This window comes from Patagioenas fasciata, chromosome 2 (assembly GCF_037038585.1).
Source record: "Patagioenas fasciata isolate bPatFas1 chromosome 2, bPatFas1.hap1, whole genome shotgun sequence".
Lineage (NCBI taxonomy): Eukaryota > Metazoa > Chordata > Aves > Columbiformes > Columbidae > Patagioenas > Patagioenas fasciata.
Window position 1 is genome coordinate 91320443 of NC_092521.1, and position 15765 is coordinate 91336207.

The window sequence follows — 15765 nt, forward strand, 5'->3', positions numbered from 1 at the left end:
CTGAGCTTCAATCATGTTAAACAAACAAGAAACTCTAAAGTTCAGATTACTCTAATTTGCAACCAGATGTGTTTTAACAGCTTTCACAAGTTTATAAATGCTTTTGTTTTCTGTATCAAAAAGAGACACCGGGCCTTTACTTAGATCACAAATGAAACTCTATTTAGAAATTATCTCTTAAATCAATTTAGTTGAGACTGTAATCTGGCACATTATAAACTGTCAGAGGATCCACCGTTTGTCAACCAAACAGAAGAAAACAGTATGCTTATTAAGAACCACCTTTTCGGACTCGAAATCTAACATCTTCCCTCTTTGCATATTTTCCTCCAGTACAAATCACTCTTCCTTCCTCAGACTGTTTGCACGGGTAATAGGGCAGAAGGGCAGACATTAAATTACTTATAGTCTACTAAATTCTCCCTCCCTGCTGTTAAAAGCTGGTCTACACATCTGGGCCTCCAGATATGCCATAAGTTTATTGCAAGACTCTGGAGATGCTCCTGTGTGTTGTTATTCTGAAGACTGTCAGTGGTGACCTAACTTACTTTAAGACATGAACATTATTCTTCACAGTCAGGGCACTAAAAGTTCTTTAGGATGATAAAAGAAAATTTGGTACTACCAGACGACATATAGAATATATTTACTAGGTAAGTCACAAAACAAAAATATTGAATTTTCCATCACAATCTGTATGTACACATTTAAGAGAAAAAGCACAGCAAGCAGTTAAGGAGACAATAACAAACCGATCACACTGCAGACATACACTTACAAATATGCATTGTTTGCAAAAATAAAATATTCTGAAATTCTCTGAAATCCAAATCAATAAGATTAATCTTTAATACTTTCTACTTTGCTACAAGTTGGTTCTTTACAAAATCACTGGGTTTAATCCAGGCTATTAGCATATCGCATTACAGCTGCCCTGAGGACACAGCAGGACTGCTTATCTTGGCACAGAAGAAGCCAGCGGGGTGTCCATTTTAGCTATGGGTGCGGCCTAAACACCAAGGCAGAATTGTTGTTGTGGTGGCAGCGGATCTGTATATATAATATCTGCTGATCGCTTTTTGCTAGAAACTGCTATGGCTCTTAGCGCTCACAAATGTCTATACTCCACAAGATTTTATATAGTTCCTGATTTTATGGTATCTAAGGACAGGCCCATCAAAAGCTGAGATCTTTCCTTTAAGGTATGGTGTCAAAAAATCAGATATCCAAGGTAAATACATATCTTATGATTTCTATCCTTTGAAATTTGCCAGTATAAAGACACTAAAAGAAAATGAATGAAAAGTGTTATACACTCTGTTAAGCAGAAAACTCATTGGTGCACCTACTATTGTGTGATAGTTAGTCTTGCCTTTGAGCTGCATGCCAAAACTTCCATATGGCCAGGTCCATGCTTCATTTCTGGGGGGCATGGGCTCTAGGTATGGTTTATAGAGATGACAACCATTTCCCATGTCCCCTGTACTACATCAGCAAGGGGCTGGGTAGAGAGACGTCCACATGTGGTTTGTGAGGCTGTTGCTACCACTGTGAGGTGGTGCTGGCTTGCTTCCTCCCACAGCTTCAGCTTCCTCACTGATCACCTTCCAGCACAAAACCATTGCCGAAAACATGCCGTGGCCCAGATGGGTGCAACCGTTCACCAACTGCACATCTCACAGGCCTTAAGCCGTGTCCATTACACACAATCCTTTTTTTGTTAGCTAGAATGATGGCAAGCTGGGATACTCAGGACAGCAAAGAGCAGAGGGAAGCCTCGATAGAAGGGGAACTGAAGAGAGAGGAGGGGAACACGAAGCACAGACATACTGCTGCATGGAGTTAGCAATGAGGGTTTATTAGCTCCAGCTCAGTTTCAGCCTCATAGCCTTTCTTCTCAGGGCGCTCCCTCGCACATGAGGTTTAAAGAATACTTATGCCTTGAAGAGTGCAGAGCTCACCATGGTTATGCAAGTTCAAAGGCTTCTGTTCCCAATTCTTGCCGGGCTGGAGATGATTCACAGCAAAAGTAGCTCACGTGTCTCTGCCTGGGATCCAACTAAGTGGTAAAGTGAATAAACTACCAGTGGGTAATACAATTTTGCCAGAGCTGGTGGGAAGCACCCCCTGTGAACACAGCAGATAGCTAAAGGAGACCAGGCCTATGCCTGTAGCACGTTTGCAGGCATACCCTTTGCCAAAAAAGTGGTGCGTGTCTTTCGCCAACAGCCAGAGAAGGCAGGCAGCCGCACAGCGTGACATCCTGTGTGGCGGGAAAAGTGAACCCTGCTCCCTCATCGCACACAGCACCCCAACCTTGGGCACAGCACACCGTGCCAGGGTTTGACAGGGAAGCCAACCTGCCGCGGCACAAGCACGGCTGGCCCCGGCTCTCCCCGCCAGCAGAAGGGCAGTACCCAGACCAGACACGAGCTTCTTCAGGCTGGGTCAGTCTCTGTCCTGTCCCTTCCTACCACACGGAGAGCCTGTAACCTCGTGCTTTTGAGGCAGCCCAGGCCAAGCACAGGGACCGGTGGCTGACGCTCCCCTGCGCCCCAGGCCGGGCCCGCTGCCGCTCTCACTCCCGCCCCCAGGGCACGGCTCGGCCTGGGCAGCCGCCCGCTCCCCACCGGGCTCCTCCCAGGTCACAGCTCCCCCGTACCTGCCAAACACGAGCTCCTCAGGCGGCCCCTGCCGAGCACAAAAAAACGCCGGCATTCCCCCATCCCCACCGCCCCCGTCACCCCCACGCCTTCGCGGGGAGAAGCGAGGCCGGTGCCGCTGCCCGCCTCAGAGCGCGTCCCCGCCCGGGCCGGGCTCGCACCTGTAGTTGTAGCTGCTGAAACGCTGGCTCTCCCGCAGCAGGGCCCGGTACAGCCGGAGCACCTGGGCTCGGCTGGACGCTGCCATGTTGCCGGCACCAGGCGGGTCCACCCACAGCAAGGCCCCTTTCCCCGCCCGCTGCTCCCGGGGCCGCGCCAGCCGCCGGAGCCGCCTCCGCGGCGGGCAGGCAGGCAGGGGCGGAGGCAGCCGCGGCGGCGGTAGCGGGAGCACACGGCTTGGCGGTGAGTGGCGGCTCGGTGAGGCGGCGGGTCGGCCCGGGCACAGGGCGAGGCCGCGGCCTGAGGGCTCTTCGCCAGCTCAGGCAGCCCCGAGGGCGGTGGGAGCTTTTCCGTGCGGAGGGCTCGGGCCGGGTCGGCCCTGGCCGGCGCCACAGGTGTGGTGGCTCCGCTGCGGTGTTACTGCTTAAGCCTCGGGCCTGTCCTGAAGCGCTGCCGCCGCTTCCCCACGAGGGCTCCTGCCGGCCTCGGTCGATGCGGCAGCGAACAGCCCGAGCGCTGGCTGAGCGGGGGGAGTAGGGAAGGCCCAAGCGGTGGGGAAGGGAAAACCAGTGTTCGAATAAACTGGTCGGTGACAGCAGTGCGGTTGTGTGCGCTTGTACTTGTGCTGGTGTGTTATAGGGGAAGGTGGGATTGATGCAGGGCCTGGAACGGAGCAACAGGTGATGGGTGTTCGGGAATTGCACGGAAATCGCTGTGTAAGTTTGCAGTGAATATTCACCTGTGTTCACACACCAGGGCCTGGTGTGCTACAGTGGTGTGTGAGTTGTTGTGTTCTCAGGATCCAAAATTGAATTCTGTGATTTAAACTAACTTAATCTGAGGGAATGTCAGGAAGCTGTGCCAGGGGAAGTTTAGGTTGGACATGAGGAAAAGGTTCTTCCCCCAGAGGGTGGTGGAGCACTGGAACAGGCTCCCCAGGGAGGTGTCACGGCCCCAAGCCTGACAGTGTTCAAGAAGAGACTGGACAACGCCCTCAGACACATGGTGTGAACTATGCAGGGACAGGAGTTGGACTCCATGATCCTTGTGGGTCTTTTCCAACACAGGACATTCTATTATTCTATGAACCTGTGTAGTTATAGTTCAGGTACTGTTTAAGTTAAGCAGTCAGAGAATCTGAAGGATGTTACCAAGGATTTCTTGCCTGTCTTTATTTTCAGTGGGAAATCTCAATTTACCATTTTTCTTGCTTTTCCCACAGTCCTGTGAAATGACTGCACTGGTTTTATTACTGCCCTGTTCTAAGGTTCCCCATTTGTGCAAGTTTTCAGAAAGTGAATGACTGTGTTGAACTTTAGGTCAATTTAACACACTGGCCTTGAAACTGGCCTTGAAGAGGGTGGTACTCAGGCAGGAATTGATGTACACAGTGCCCATGTATTGTACAGCCCACAGAACAGCAGGCTGCCAGAACCATTTAAAAAGTAGGTTCTGCCTGAAGATTTGCTAAATCTTGGGTTTTATTCTTTGCTGCTGTGAGGCTGGGGCACTTTTTCTGCTTTAGCACTTCTTTTATCATTTATACTTGATAATTTTGTTGCTGGAAACAGCACCTAGCATTCTCTTCTGCTGAAATTTTTGTTACTCCAGGATAAACTTGACTTTGTAACTTACGGGTATGATGCCCTACCTGTATTTAATACTGATTTTTAAATAGTGTCAAGAATATAGTTTATTTATAATCATTACATGATTCCTACTTTCTCCACAGTATGTTCTGTATATAGTAGATGTTCATAAACATTCTCCATGTCTCTGGCAAAAGTGCTTCAATTACTGCTGCTAATTGAACTCTTATTTTATTGTAGATACAGTTTGAGTATTATTATTTGTGTCAGTTATACATCTGATGCAAGTCACAGTTTATTACATGGAACTAAAATAGTTCTTTGCTTCTGTGTCTAAATTATATAGACATGCATGGAGTTATCTCAAATTTATCTTTGCAAGTATGCTATATTTTAGCAGCTCTTTTAGGGTTCTAGAAACTGAGTTTTTCCATAGATAGTAAATTTCTTGGATATTCTCTTTATCAAAACCAAAGCTACAGATACAACAGAGGAACTGTTGCATTTTTGTAGAAAAATGCAACCAACTGAGGCACTGTGATAAACATCATGTGTTTGAGGCCTTCCCTTGTAAGTTGCAAAACAATGTGTTTGGGGTTAGCTTTTGGCATTCAGGAAACCTGAACAGGAAAATAAAAAGCAAGGGTGCTTTTTAGTTGCCTGTGGGACCAGCCATATTCTCCTTATAGCCCAAGATGCATTGTTGACACAGATTGCTGTGCCAGAAGTGGAGTCTGTCTGAGGTGCTGGTGTCCCCAACCTTTGCAGCTGTTGGTAGCTGAAGTGCTAAATGCATGTTAAACAGAGCTCTTGCTTTGTGTTTGAGGATTTATCATCTGCCTTCAAAGCAGCAGTGGCAACCCTGCCCTTTGGATGGTGGTCTTCAGACAGCCTAAGAGATGCGGTTCAATCATGTACAGAGCAAAACCTAGCTTTGAGAGTTCAGCAAAGTTGCGGGAAATCGTTCTGTAGACGTATGGCAGTTATTCCATCTAATTTTACAATGACCCTCTTTGTTATTGTGAGAAGCAAAGTTTTGATGCTACAGCCTTCAGCTCTAAAAACTGAGAGAGTAATTGGGAAGAAAGCAAAACTCATATAGCAAATTTTGTTTACAAGAATAGTGTTGATTTAATATTTGTAAAGTAATTATAAATGATTTTGAAATAGCCTCAGGTGCTAATCCTGTTCCTGAATCTCCCTGACATTTTTTGTGATTTTTTTTTTCTAATTATTTCTTTTAGATACACAAGTTTTTCTATTAAAGATACATGAAAACCTCATATGTTTATAATAAACATTAATGTGCAATGTACTATCAAATGCGAACTAAACATACCAAAGGAAAGAAGTCTTTTCTCCTGTCTCCCTTTCCTGGCTTAACCTTTATTTCGCTCAAGAACGAAAGAACAGTTTTTAGCAGAAACTTCCAATATTTGTGCAGTTGGATTGGTGCTGTTGACTGAAAAAGTTAATTATTTTCTCATGTATTTTATTTTTACATTTTATTAGAAGCAATGGATTGTGGTCTCTGAAGTCCTGTCATTCTACTGTGACTGCAGTACCTGTGTTTCTGCTGGCCGCCTGTGTACGCGCACCACTGTAAGCCTACGGAGAATTTGAAGGACAGGCACAGCTCAAATGACCACTCTTGTGTCCCGTGACACTGGACACTATGTAGCACGAAGCAGTAATGATGACTTCATTAACTACCTCCTCATTCCATAGGGGGAATCCACACCTGAATTTAATCCAGACACCAAGCCAGGACCAATCAAGACACGGGCAGATGATTTCCATCCCCTCCCCACCCCCAGCTTCTCTGGTTTAAAATTCAGTGCTGTTTCATTATTACATTTTAATGGTGTGCTGGGTCAGCCAAGATAGGGTTAATTTCTTCACTGTTAGAACAGACCCAGAACCAGCCAGAGCGGGTGATATCAGATAAGGTCGTGCTCAGTTACAAAGGGGCTGGGCAGAGGGCAAGCACTCTTTCTCTTGCTCTCTGTGAGCAGGGGCCTTGGGCATGCTCTGGGTTTTCTCTGGACCATGCATTTTGGTACTATTGTATTTTGGGTGCAAGCTGTGGTTCAGGGTCGGGGGGTGGTTTTGGTGTGAGCTGCGACCTGGGTGGTGGGAGAGTTTGGCGTGGGCTGTGCCATGTGCTGCTTCGGAGGGGTGTGGGCTGCTATGGTGGGACTGCCAGGTGGTGGGATTGCGCTGTGTGTCCATTGCTTTGTAGGTTCTTTCATTATTTGTTGTTCTTACTGTTTGTTTTTCTTTGCTGTTCCCTTGAACTGTTCTTACCCTAACCCACAAGTTTTGCTTTTTTTTTCTGGTTCTTCTCCCCATCCCACTGGGGACAAGGGAGGGATGAGTGAGTGGCATGTGGCTTTACCTGCTGGCTGGGGAGAGGCTGGGGCTAAACTACAACAGTCCTTTTTGGTGAGCCAACCAGGAGAAACGAAAGGTTGGTGTAATGACAGAGCTGACCAGAGTGTGTTAAAATATGTATTTACTATATTAATTAAGTGGTTACGATGTTTCTTTGTTCATGTGGCTATTTTATATGAATTCCTACATGTCCTATGTGCTCCCTGTGGTGCTGTTTATTATATCTGGGAAAAGGATTAGGTTTATCATATTGCTGTCCTGTATAATATGAACTTATGAGATCGTGATTTCATATCTCGCACATCTCTGGTATTTTTTATACAATATTGTAGTTTTTTTCATACCTTGGATACCATCTCTCAGAATTGATTAGTAATCACACCCAGTCTATGGGGAAGATGAAGGGATGGGAATTTTCCCCTGCTTTTTCACCTCCCTCTTCTCCTCCAGTTTAGGTACAACAGTTTTTGAGCTTTTTGAGCACCCTTAGAATATTCAAGCTAGCAAGCTCTTGTTGGTATGTCTCCTGAATGCGTCTCAGGTCATATACAGGGTTACAGAAGAATGTGTTAAGAATATCACCCATGGATTTGCCCTGAGGTTGGATGGTCATGGGTGGAATGGCATGTGGGAAAACATGGACAGGTTTCTAGAGAATTTCTTGCCTCCAGTGGTTTAGAGTTTCACTCATGAACAACTGTGGGACTCCAACGAGGTGATAGAATATTTAAGAGGAAAATGCTCTGGCCACCCCAAGGAAACACAACTTACTGCACCATGCTGGGCCCTGGCCAGTATCTGTCAAATGCTGCTCAACATTACGTAGTGCCCCCAGGACGAAGAGGGGGTAAACAAACCGACAGGAGCTGCAGCTCTTCTCATCCTTGTCCCAAATGCTGCAGCTGCTCAGACCCTAGCAACAAGCACTGTGGCCACCCAGACCCAGGCAGCAGGTGCTGCATCTGAAACAGAGAACCAACCCATGTCTGTATTAGTTGCCCCTCCACAGAAAAAGAAATACACAAATCAGTTTGCATAGTGAGGGAAGATGATGACCCAGCCCCATCATGAGAACAGGAAGAGGCAGAAGCAGAGATGATCAGCAGATCTCTGTCCTCAGGTGAACTGTGGGATATGGGAAAGGATTTCAGCAACTGGGATAGCAAGCACATTGTTGCTTGGCTGCTCTGATGCTGGGATAGCTGGGCTGGTAGCCTGGAATTAGAGGGTAGGGAAACCAAGCAACTGGGATCCCTGTCTAGGAAAAAGGACATCGACAAGGCAATTGGGAAAATGACACAAATCCTCAGCCTCTGGAGGTGACTTCTGTCAGGTGTGAGGGAAAGGTACCCGTTCAGGGAAGATGTTACCTGTCACCCAGGCAAGTGGACCACCATGGAGAAAGGTATCTAGTACTTGAGGGAGTTAGCTGTGCTGGAGGTACTTTAAAGTGACACCAATAATGAGGATTTACCCGCAGATCCCAATGAGATCCAATGCGCACAACCCATGTGGTGGAAGTTCCTGTGGAGTGCACCATTGTCTTGTGCCAGGTCATTGTCAGTAATGTCCTAGAAAGAAGACAAGAAACAAAAGGTGGATGAATTGGATGTCCTGCTCCGGTGATACAAGGAAAGTCTATGCTTTTCCTTGCAGGCCTGTGTTTTGTCTGTGAAGAAACTGCCAGACGTGTTGGCTGAAAAATTATCCTGAGAGTTCCAGCGTTTCAAAGACAAGCACGCCTTCCCACCTGTATGGCCTAGGGTCTCAGCTATTCAGAATGAGTGTCTGGCTGATCAAGAGAGAGAAGATAAAGGGTATACAAAACGGAGCATCCTGTGGTTTTTCCTGCATGACCATAGAGGAGACATGAGGAGATGGTATGGGAAACTTGCCTCAGTCCTAGAGGCACGGGTACATGAGTTGCGAGGAAAGACAGCCACAAGAGAGAATTCTGACAGGAAAAATGCTGCTCCAGTTTCCAGCGGGCAGTTCCCCAGACAGAATAGAAGAGCTGGTCTTGCCTCTGATCCTCTTGAAGGGGCTTTTGATTCATTCTTACAAAAAGGAAGCAATGAATACTGTGACCAGGACTAGAGGAGCCCTGCCTCCAGCCAGCTGAAGCAGAGGGGTAACTGGGTTTATTGGACTGAGTGAATTTGATGGCCTGGAACATCAGGCCCACAAGAGTGCAAGGCTCTAGTGGACATTGGGGCCCGATATACTCTAATTCCATCAGGCTATGAAGGGGCAGAACCCATCAGCATTTCTGGAGTCATTGTGGGATCCCAACAGTTGATTCTATTAGACAGTGAATTGAGTCTGACTGGAAAGGACTGGCAAAAGCACCCCACTGTGACTGGCCCAGATGCTCCATGCATCCTTGGTGTAAACTGCCTCAGAAAAGGGTAGTTTAAGGACCCAAAAGGGTACTGGTTGGCTTTTGGTGTAGCACCTGTGGAGACAGAGGACATTAAACAGCTGTCTGCATTGCCTGGACTCTTGGAGGACCCTTCTGTTGTAGGATTGCTGAGGGTAAAAGACCAGCAGGTGCCAATTGCTGCCACGACGGTGCACTGGCAGCAATATTGCACTAACCGAGACTCTCTGGTTCCCGTCCTTAAGTTGATTTGTCAACTGGAGAGCCAAGGAGTGGTCAGTAAGACTCACTCATGCTTTATCAGTCCGTTACGGCCAGCGGGGAAGCCCAGTGGAGAGTGGAGACCAACAGTATGCTATTGCGGCCTGAACAAAGTCACAAAGTGCTGCTGTGCTGGACATGCTAGAGCTGCAGTATGAACTGGAGTCAAAAGCAGAGAAGTGGGATGCCACAACTGACATTGCCAATGCATTTTTCTCTATTCCTTTGGCAGCAGAGTGCAGGCCACAGTTTGCTTTCACCTGGAAGGGTGTCCAGTACACCTGGAATCGACTGCCCCAGGGGTGGAAGCACAGCTCCTCCATTTGCCATTGGCTGATCCAGACTGCACTGGAGCAGAGCTAAGCTCCTCCAGTACGTTGACAACATCATCCTCCTCATCTCACCAGGGGCAGGGAGGGGTGAGTGAACAGCACACCGGCTGGAGGGGGCTGGGGCTAAACTATGACAATGAGAATGTTTTTCTTACTTGCAGTGATACATGTAATCATTGTTGACTGGGGTCAATGGGTGTTTGTTTGTACAGAAGTCTTTGCTTTTGGTATTTGATCTGAGGAAGGAAGGTGGCCTGTGCTGTTCTGCATCTTTTGGGATAAATAAGCACTTTGAGAATGATATAACAGTATTGCTATTGTAATAGTTACTAACATTTTAAGTATGTAGCAGCTCAAAAAAAAAGAGGAGGAATTTGGATGAAATACCTGCAGAGACAGTGGACTGCTGTGGAAGGAAACAGCTGTTTTCTTCTCTGGCACATACTGGATGTTTGTAGTTTGTTGTGGAATTGTTCCTTGTGGTATGCTATTTCAGCTTTATGACATGGCACTCAACACTTAAGTGAGCATGTGCTTTCCTGGTACACTGCTGTTCATGTTTGTTATTTTTCTTTGGGGGTCAGAATGATAATTAATTGTCATGATATTATAATCTCTTTTAATTATTGTTTTTCAGTTTTTGAAAACATGCTGACTTTTCCCTGCTGCTGTGGTGCAGTTTCTCTCTCTTCTTCCCTGCTCTTAGTTTTTGATGGACAGTGTCACACAGTGAGACTGTAGCCAGTGTAGAGTAGGGCCTTTAAAGTAGGGGCTATAAATCACAAGAATTTTGGAATTTGTCACAAATGTAGCAAATGATAATTTAGCCATTCCCTATAGTAAGTTTTCCACAGTATCAAAAGGAGGCCTTCAATAACTCTTCCTTAAAAAATAAAATATATTTCTTTGTTTGCCCTATAGAAAAGAACATTTTATATCAGGAGGAGAAACTTCCATGTGTCAAATTCAGCCATACTCCTCAATTATTTGTGCATTTTGGAAAATTTTACCCAAGACTTCAAAAGGAAGGAAAAACTGGGACAAAACTTTCCTCTCAGTCACTTTCTGTGAGTTACCCCACCTCTTTCTGAACTGAGTTACAGAATGTTTATTGTTTAAAGTAAGACTATAAGAATAGTAATAATGGGTGGGGGAAAACAAAAAACCCCAAAGAATAGTTTGTTTTTTGTTGTGATACTCGGTCATGTAAGGGATTATCTCTGCCCCTAAATATTTGCTGGTTCATGATCTCTCATGCTGCAGGTATCAAACTGAAAGAAACACTGAATTTTGTTTTCCTTGTTGGCCTCAGTTTTAATTTTCTGATTTCCTTGTGGCCATGTGCAGCACCAGAGGATTTCGTGGGCATCTTGTTGCCTGCTAATAATATATCCTGTTAAGCACCTGGACAGGTCAGCAATTGTGGGATAACTTCTGGATCAATGACATGCAATGTTGATATATACCATATTGATTTTGAAAGATGTTGATACTGGATATATGTTGGTAAAGCACTTTGAAACATCAGAAATCAATGTGCTATGAAAGTCCTGAATTAGAAGGATAATTGTGTGTCACAGCAACAGGCAAGAAAATAAGTAACAGGGCATTAAAATTATGAATAATGCTTAAATAGTTCAGTGTGGTGTAGTTGCATTAAATGTGGATGACACTTTTGATCTTAATGCTGATGAAATCCAAGATATTTTTCAATAAAAGAACCCAACAAGAAATGAATGTATTTTCGCTGTCTGTTTTTTGCTGAATGTTACTGAAAAACATAATCATGAGAAGTGGGAAGGACAGGCTTTATTAAGTGTTCTCAACCATGACCACATCAATTTGGAAATGCTATCTTTGCTGCGCTTTCCAGTGTTTTAACTAATTTAATCTTCAATAGCTTCCCTTTCTGTGGGAAAAATACTGTACTTTATATTGTATCTTGCTGTTAAGAAATGTTTTCTGATACTCAGCCTATGCCCTAGTTCATCCTACTCTTTCATTTATGCACCTTAGAGTCACGCTGTGTAATTCCTCTCCATCCTTCATGATTTATGCTATAATCGTATTTCTCAGTGGCTGTAATCCAGACAGACCTATTTAGCTATTTTGATTTTTTTTGCCTTCTCTTTTTAGTGAATATTGAATTTTTTAGCTTAGGAAGCAAACCTAACTGTAAAACAAGAATTGATATTTTGTCTAAGACCAACTGAGAATCTCTTTGCAGCCACCCCTGTATCTTTTCTGACTTGTGATTTCCGGTTTGCCAGGTTGGTTACAAATGGTGCTGCCAGCCTTTTTAGTTGAAGATCGTTATTGCATCCAAGATGTCTTACTAGAGCAAAGTTCTTTCTTGAGTCTATTTTTGTTATATATGAATGTGTATGTGAATATGTATAAAGGCATGCATACAGTCGTGTTGTGGTGGTCAAGGTCACACTGTTCATCCCGTGCTGCGGTGCTGGGGATTCGTGCACAGCCAACACAGTGCTGTGGGGTTTTTTTCTGGTTACCTATTCCCATGTCCCAGGTGTGGGAAATCAAAGACAACCTGCTGCTTGAGTGCATCTTGGTCCTTCTACTCCCTGCATTGTGAGCGTGGGGCCCCTTGTCAGACAATATGAGAGGCTGGCTCCACTAAAGTCAGGGGCTATTGCTTAAGTCCTTCCCTGAAAATCCACTTGACTAAGCATTTTCTTATAAATACTTCTTGTGCGATCATTTCCTGGAAGCAATTCCTTGAGCAAAGTATTAGTGAGGGTAGAATTGTCATATTGCTATAAGGTTGAGTGGAGCTAATGTAAGGAAACGTTATCCAAGGTAAAATAAAAGTGGAAAGTTCTTGTATAATCTATTGAAAGGGTGTTATTGGGGAAAGGTATGATCTCTGAGAATGGGACATATGTAAGACACTGATTTTATTTTTTTTTATTTTTAGGGAAAAAAGCGTTAAACAAAAGCGGTTTGCAATGGATGTGTAAAGCAGCAAGGAGTAAGTGGATTGTAAGTAGACTGTTTAGTTTTCTGACTGTGTGATAGGGGGAGGGGAAATATGATTTCCCACATTTAATGCATTTTCATTTTATATGATGCTTTATATGATGACTTTTTGTTCTGGTAGCTCGGACTTTTGGTCCAGAAAAAAACCTAACAGTTTAAACATGAAGCTCAAGCAAAGAAATCTAAAGAGAATACTTCTGGAGAGGAAAGGAAATGATGGAGCAATGTTTTCATTTAAATGAGGAAAACAATATACCCATGTTAATGAATTGTAGTAATGGTAGAGTTAAGATAACTTAATTTTGAATGATCCTTGACATTTTTGACCTTTCATCTTATGTCACTACCAGGTTCATGTCCCCAGAGCTGTGGCCAGCATTCATGATAGTGCATTAGGAACACGTTTCTAAATATATCCTGCTTCTGATGCGTTTGTAAAATAAGATGTATTGTCAATATTTCCTTACATGCCTTCACAATTCTAGACAGAACTTTCTTTTTATTTTTGTTTCAGTTTTTTTTTTATCTAGGGTGACTGTGCCAAAATTTGTCTTTCAGTCAGTCCCTGAAGAGAAGAAACAAAGTACTGACGGAAGCTAACGGGCAAAGGAAACGGATCTGAGGAAAGATATCTCTGCTTGTGGGTAAGTAATTACAAATAAATTTAGTTTTCTGAGTCCATCTTTGACACCAGCACTGCCAGCCTTTTTAGGTAGTAAAAAGTTTTCAGTCCTTCTACGTTTTAATTAATAGTAAAAAAGTCTTTCTTCATCTTTACCAACCATCAAAGACAGGTGTGCTAACTAGGTATGATAACTATCTGTCTTTGCTTTCCGTATAGAATTGATACATTTCCTTAGTCCTAATACAAAGAAAATTATGAGACTTGAGATCTAAAAACAGGTAGATAATAATAATAATAGGTAGATAGATGGAAGATGATAATCTTCTAAAGGACAAATTCTGTCATCTTTATATTGGAGTATGTCCATATCTTTGAGTATAATCCCTTTTGAAATCTAGCCAACTACCTAAGCAATAAGTTACTTAGTTCTCACTGTGAGAACAGGTTGGCAGAATTGGGTTCTGCTTACTTTGCCAACCACTTATAATTGATGTGAGTTACAATCCAGTGTAGGATGCTCTGCTGAATGGGGGGTGAACTCAGTGAGCTCTTTAGAGAGGCAATAGTTACGGCCTTACAAATCCCACCTTTAACCTTCCAGTTTCTTTTTGTTCCTGTCCCTGTGGCAGAATAAGCTAAAGGCAATGTGTGTTTTTGCCTTTTCAGGAAGTTTTGTGCCTTAGCTGAAACTGAGGATGAGGGTGGATTTAGGTGGATTTAGGATGCAGACGTATGAAATGGAGCTGCCAGCTTTCCTGGAGGGATGGGTTTAACAGTCTAGAGAAAGGCAGAAAAGAGAAATAGGGGAAGAAATAGTTTGACATTCATCTGTCTGGAGTTCTGAATTAAGAATCTGCCTGTTCTAGAATTTCTGTGATTTGCTTTTTCAGGTATTCTTTGTAGCCTAGGATCAGTTTTGTGCTAGATTAGTGATTTTCATAGCTGTTTAACTTTTGCCTCTCTTGGAAATGATTCCTGGTGAAGCATATATGCTACATATAAAATGGAGAATAACAGATAAACAGAGCAAATTATCAGGATCCTCACAGAGATATAATCGTGCTTCTTTTAAGATTTTTATGTGTGTGATTTCAAAATTGGTTTGACTTTCAAGACAGTGTTCAAGACCTTAATTGAGATTGTTCTTATTTTTGGGGCTATTAGCATAATCTTTTCATTGTTTTCTTATTTAGTCTGGCTGCAAATATAGGGGGTTTTTTTGCAATATTTGTTTAAACTTTTATTTTATTATACTAATTACTTTCACAGTAAAAAATTGCATAGTGCATTGTACCAGCTCTTCCCCTGGGATGAAGAAGTCCTAAAAAGGACAGATACAGTATTGCACATGTAAAATTATCAGATATTGAAGAGACAATTAAATAATTAAATATCTATAGGTGTGTTGAACTTAGAAAAGCTACTTGCATTTTGTGTTGGAACACTAGCTTTGTCAAGTTTTATGGAAGGAAGTTGTTCTAAACTGAGAGTGAGATGTCACTTGATAATTCAGCTTTTTTGTTTTCTGTTTTCCCTTCTGTCCCTCTCCCTCCCTTCACAGACTGTGCCTCTGATTCCCCCACCCTTCTACTCTCAATGTACCTTATTCTGGTACAGCAATTTTTTCACTGTTTTCTTGTGGCAGGTTATATTTTTAGTATAATCATTATACAAACAGAAACTTTGCTGGATAGATACAGACTTGGACTAAGTATGTGGGAACACCATGCTTGTTCTAGTTTCTTTTATCAGACTCCCTGTGTTGCTTTTGAATTTTTTTTTATAAACACCATTTAAAAAATATTGCAGGTTCTACCAAAACCTGTTTCCTCACCTAATATTAGGAGTTCATTTGACCTTGGTGTCTGTTAGTGATCACTTGACTGCAGTGTCTCCTGGTTGCTCTAATTCCAGACGCTAAGCGACAAAGCTTACTGGGCCTGTGTGAAATTCGATCTTTCATCATGTTGCAAAGTGCAATTCTACAAGTGGTTTTAAAGAAAAAAATAAGAACAATTACTATGTTTTAATTTTGATTCTCTCAGTACATAATGGACTTGGCATTAACTGAAGATTGTTTTGTCATATGTGACCTTGAGCTGTAATAACACCTTATTCTTCATTAATAATAAAGATTTGATTCTTTCATGTTACTGTTTTCTTTTTTTTTCCTGAACTTGTATAGTCAAGATATAATCTGTATATATTGGCTCAAGATAAAAGATGAAGGGATGTTGCTTTTGTTATATAAAGACTGGATGGAGAAATTCTTCTGTGTGCCATATTTTGAGATGCATATCTTCATCTCTGTCTACGTTTTCTTTCACTGAGGTTTGCTTTGGAGGGAAGTGTGACCTTCAAG

At 43.2% G+C, this 15765-nt stretch overlaps 2 protein-coding genes across 7 annotated transcripts in view; one reads left to right on the plus strand and one right to left on the minus strand.

The window, feature by feature from the left end:
- The window catches only part of LYRM4 (LYR motif containing 4), a 92925-nt gene extending 89976 nt beyond the window's left edge, over positions 1–2949 (minus strand). For both annotated transcript variants that reach the window (XR_010650845.2, XM_065830068.2), the window contains exon 1: positions 2825–2949. Coding sequence is in view for 1 of the 2 variants with exons in the window: in XM_065830068.2 (XP_065686140.1) it covers positions 2825–2910 (86 nt within the window). In the remaining variant the exon portion in view is untranslated. The remainder of the gene's footprint in view (positions 1–2824) is intronic.
- A 16-nt stretch (positions 2950–2965) lies between these two features.
- Positions 2966–15765, plus strand: part of FARS2 (phenylalanyl-tRNA synthetase 2, mitochondrial) — a 262657-nt gene continuing 249857 nt past the window's right edge. For 2 of the 5 annotated variants that reach the window (XM_065830067.2, XM_065830066.2), the window contains exons 1-3: positions 2969–3065; positions 12717–12781; positions 13337–13422. The gene's annotated coding sequence lies outside the window, so the exon portion shown is untranslated. Of the gene's footprint in view, positions 3066–12716; positions 12782–13336; positions 13423–15765 lie in introns of all 5 variants that reach the window. The other 3 variants (XM_071804545.1, XM_071804546.1, XM_065830065.2) reach the window with 3 other exon arrangements.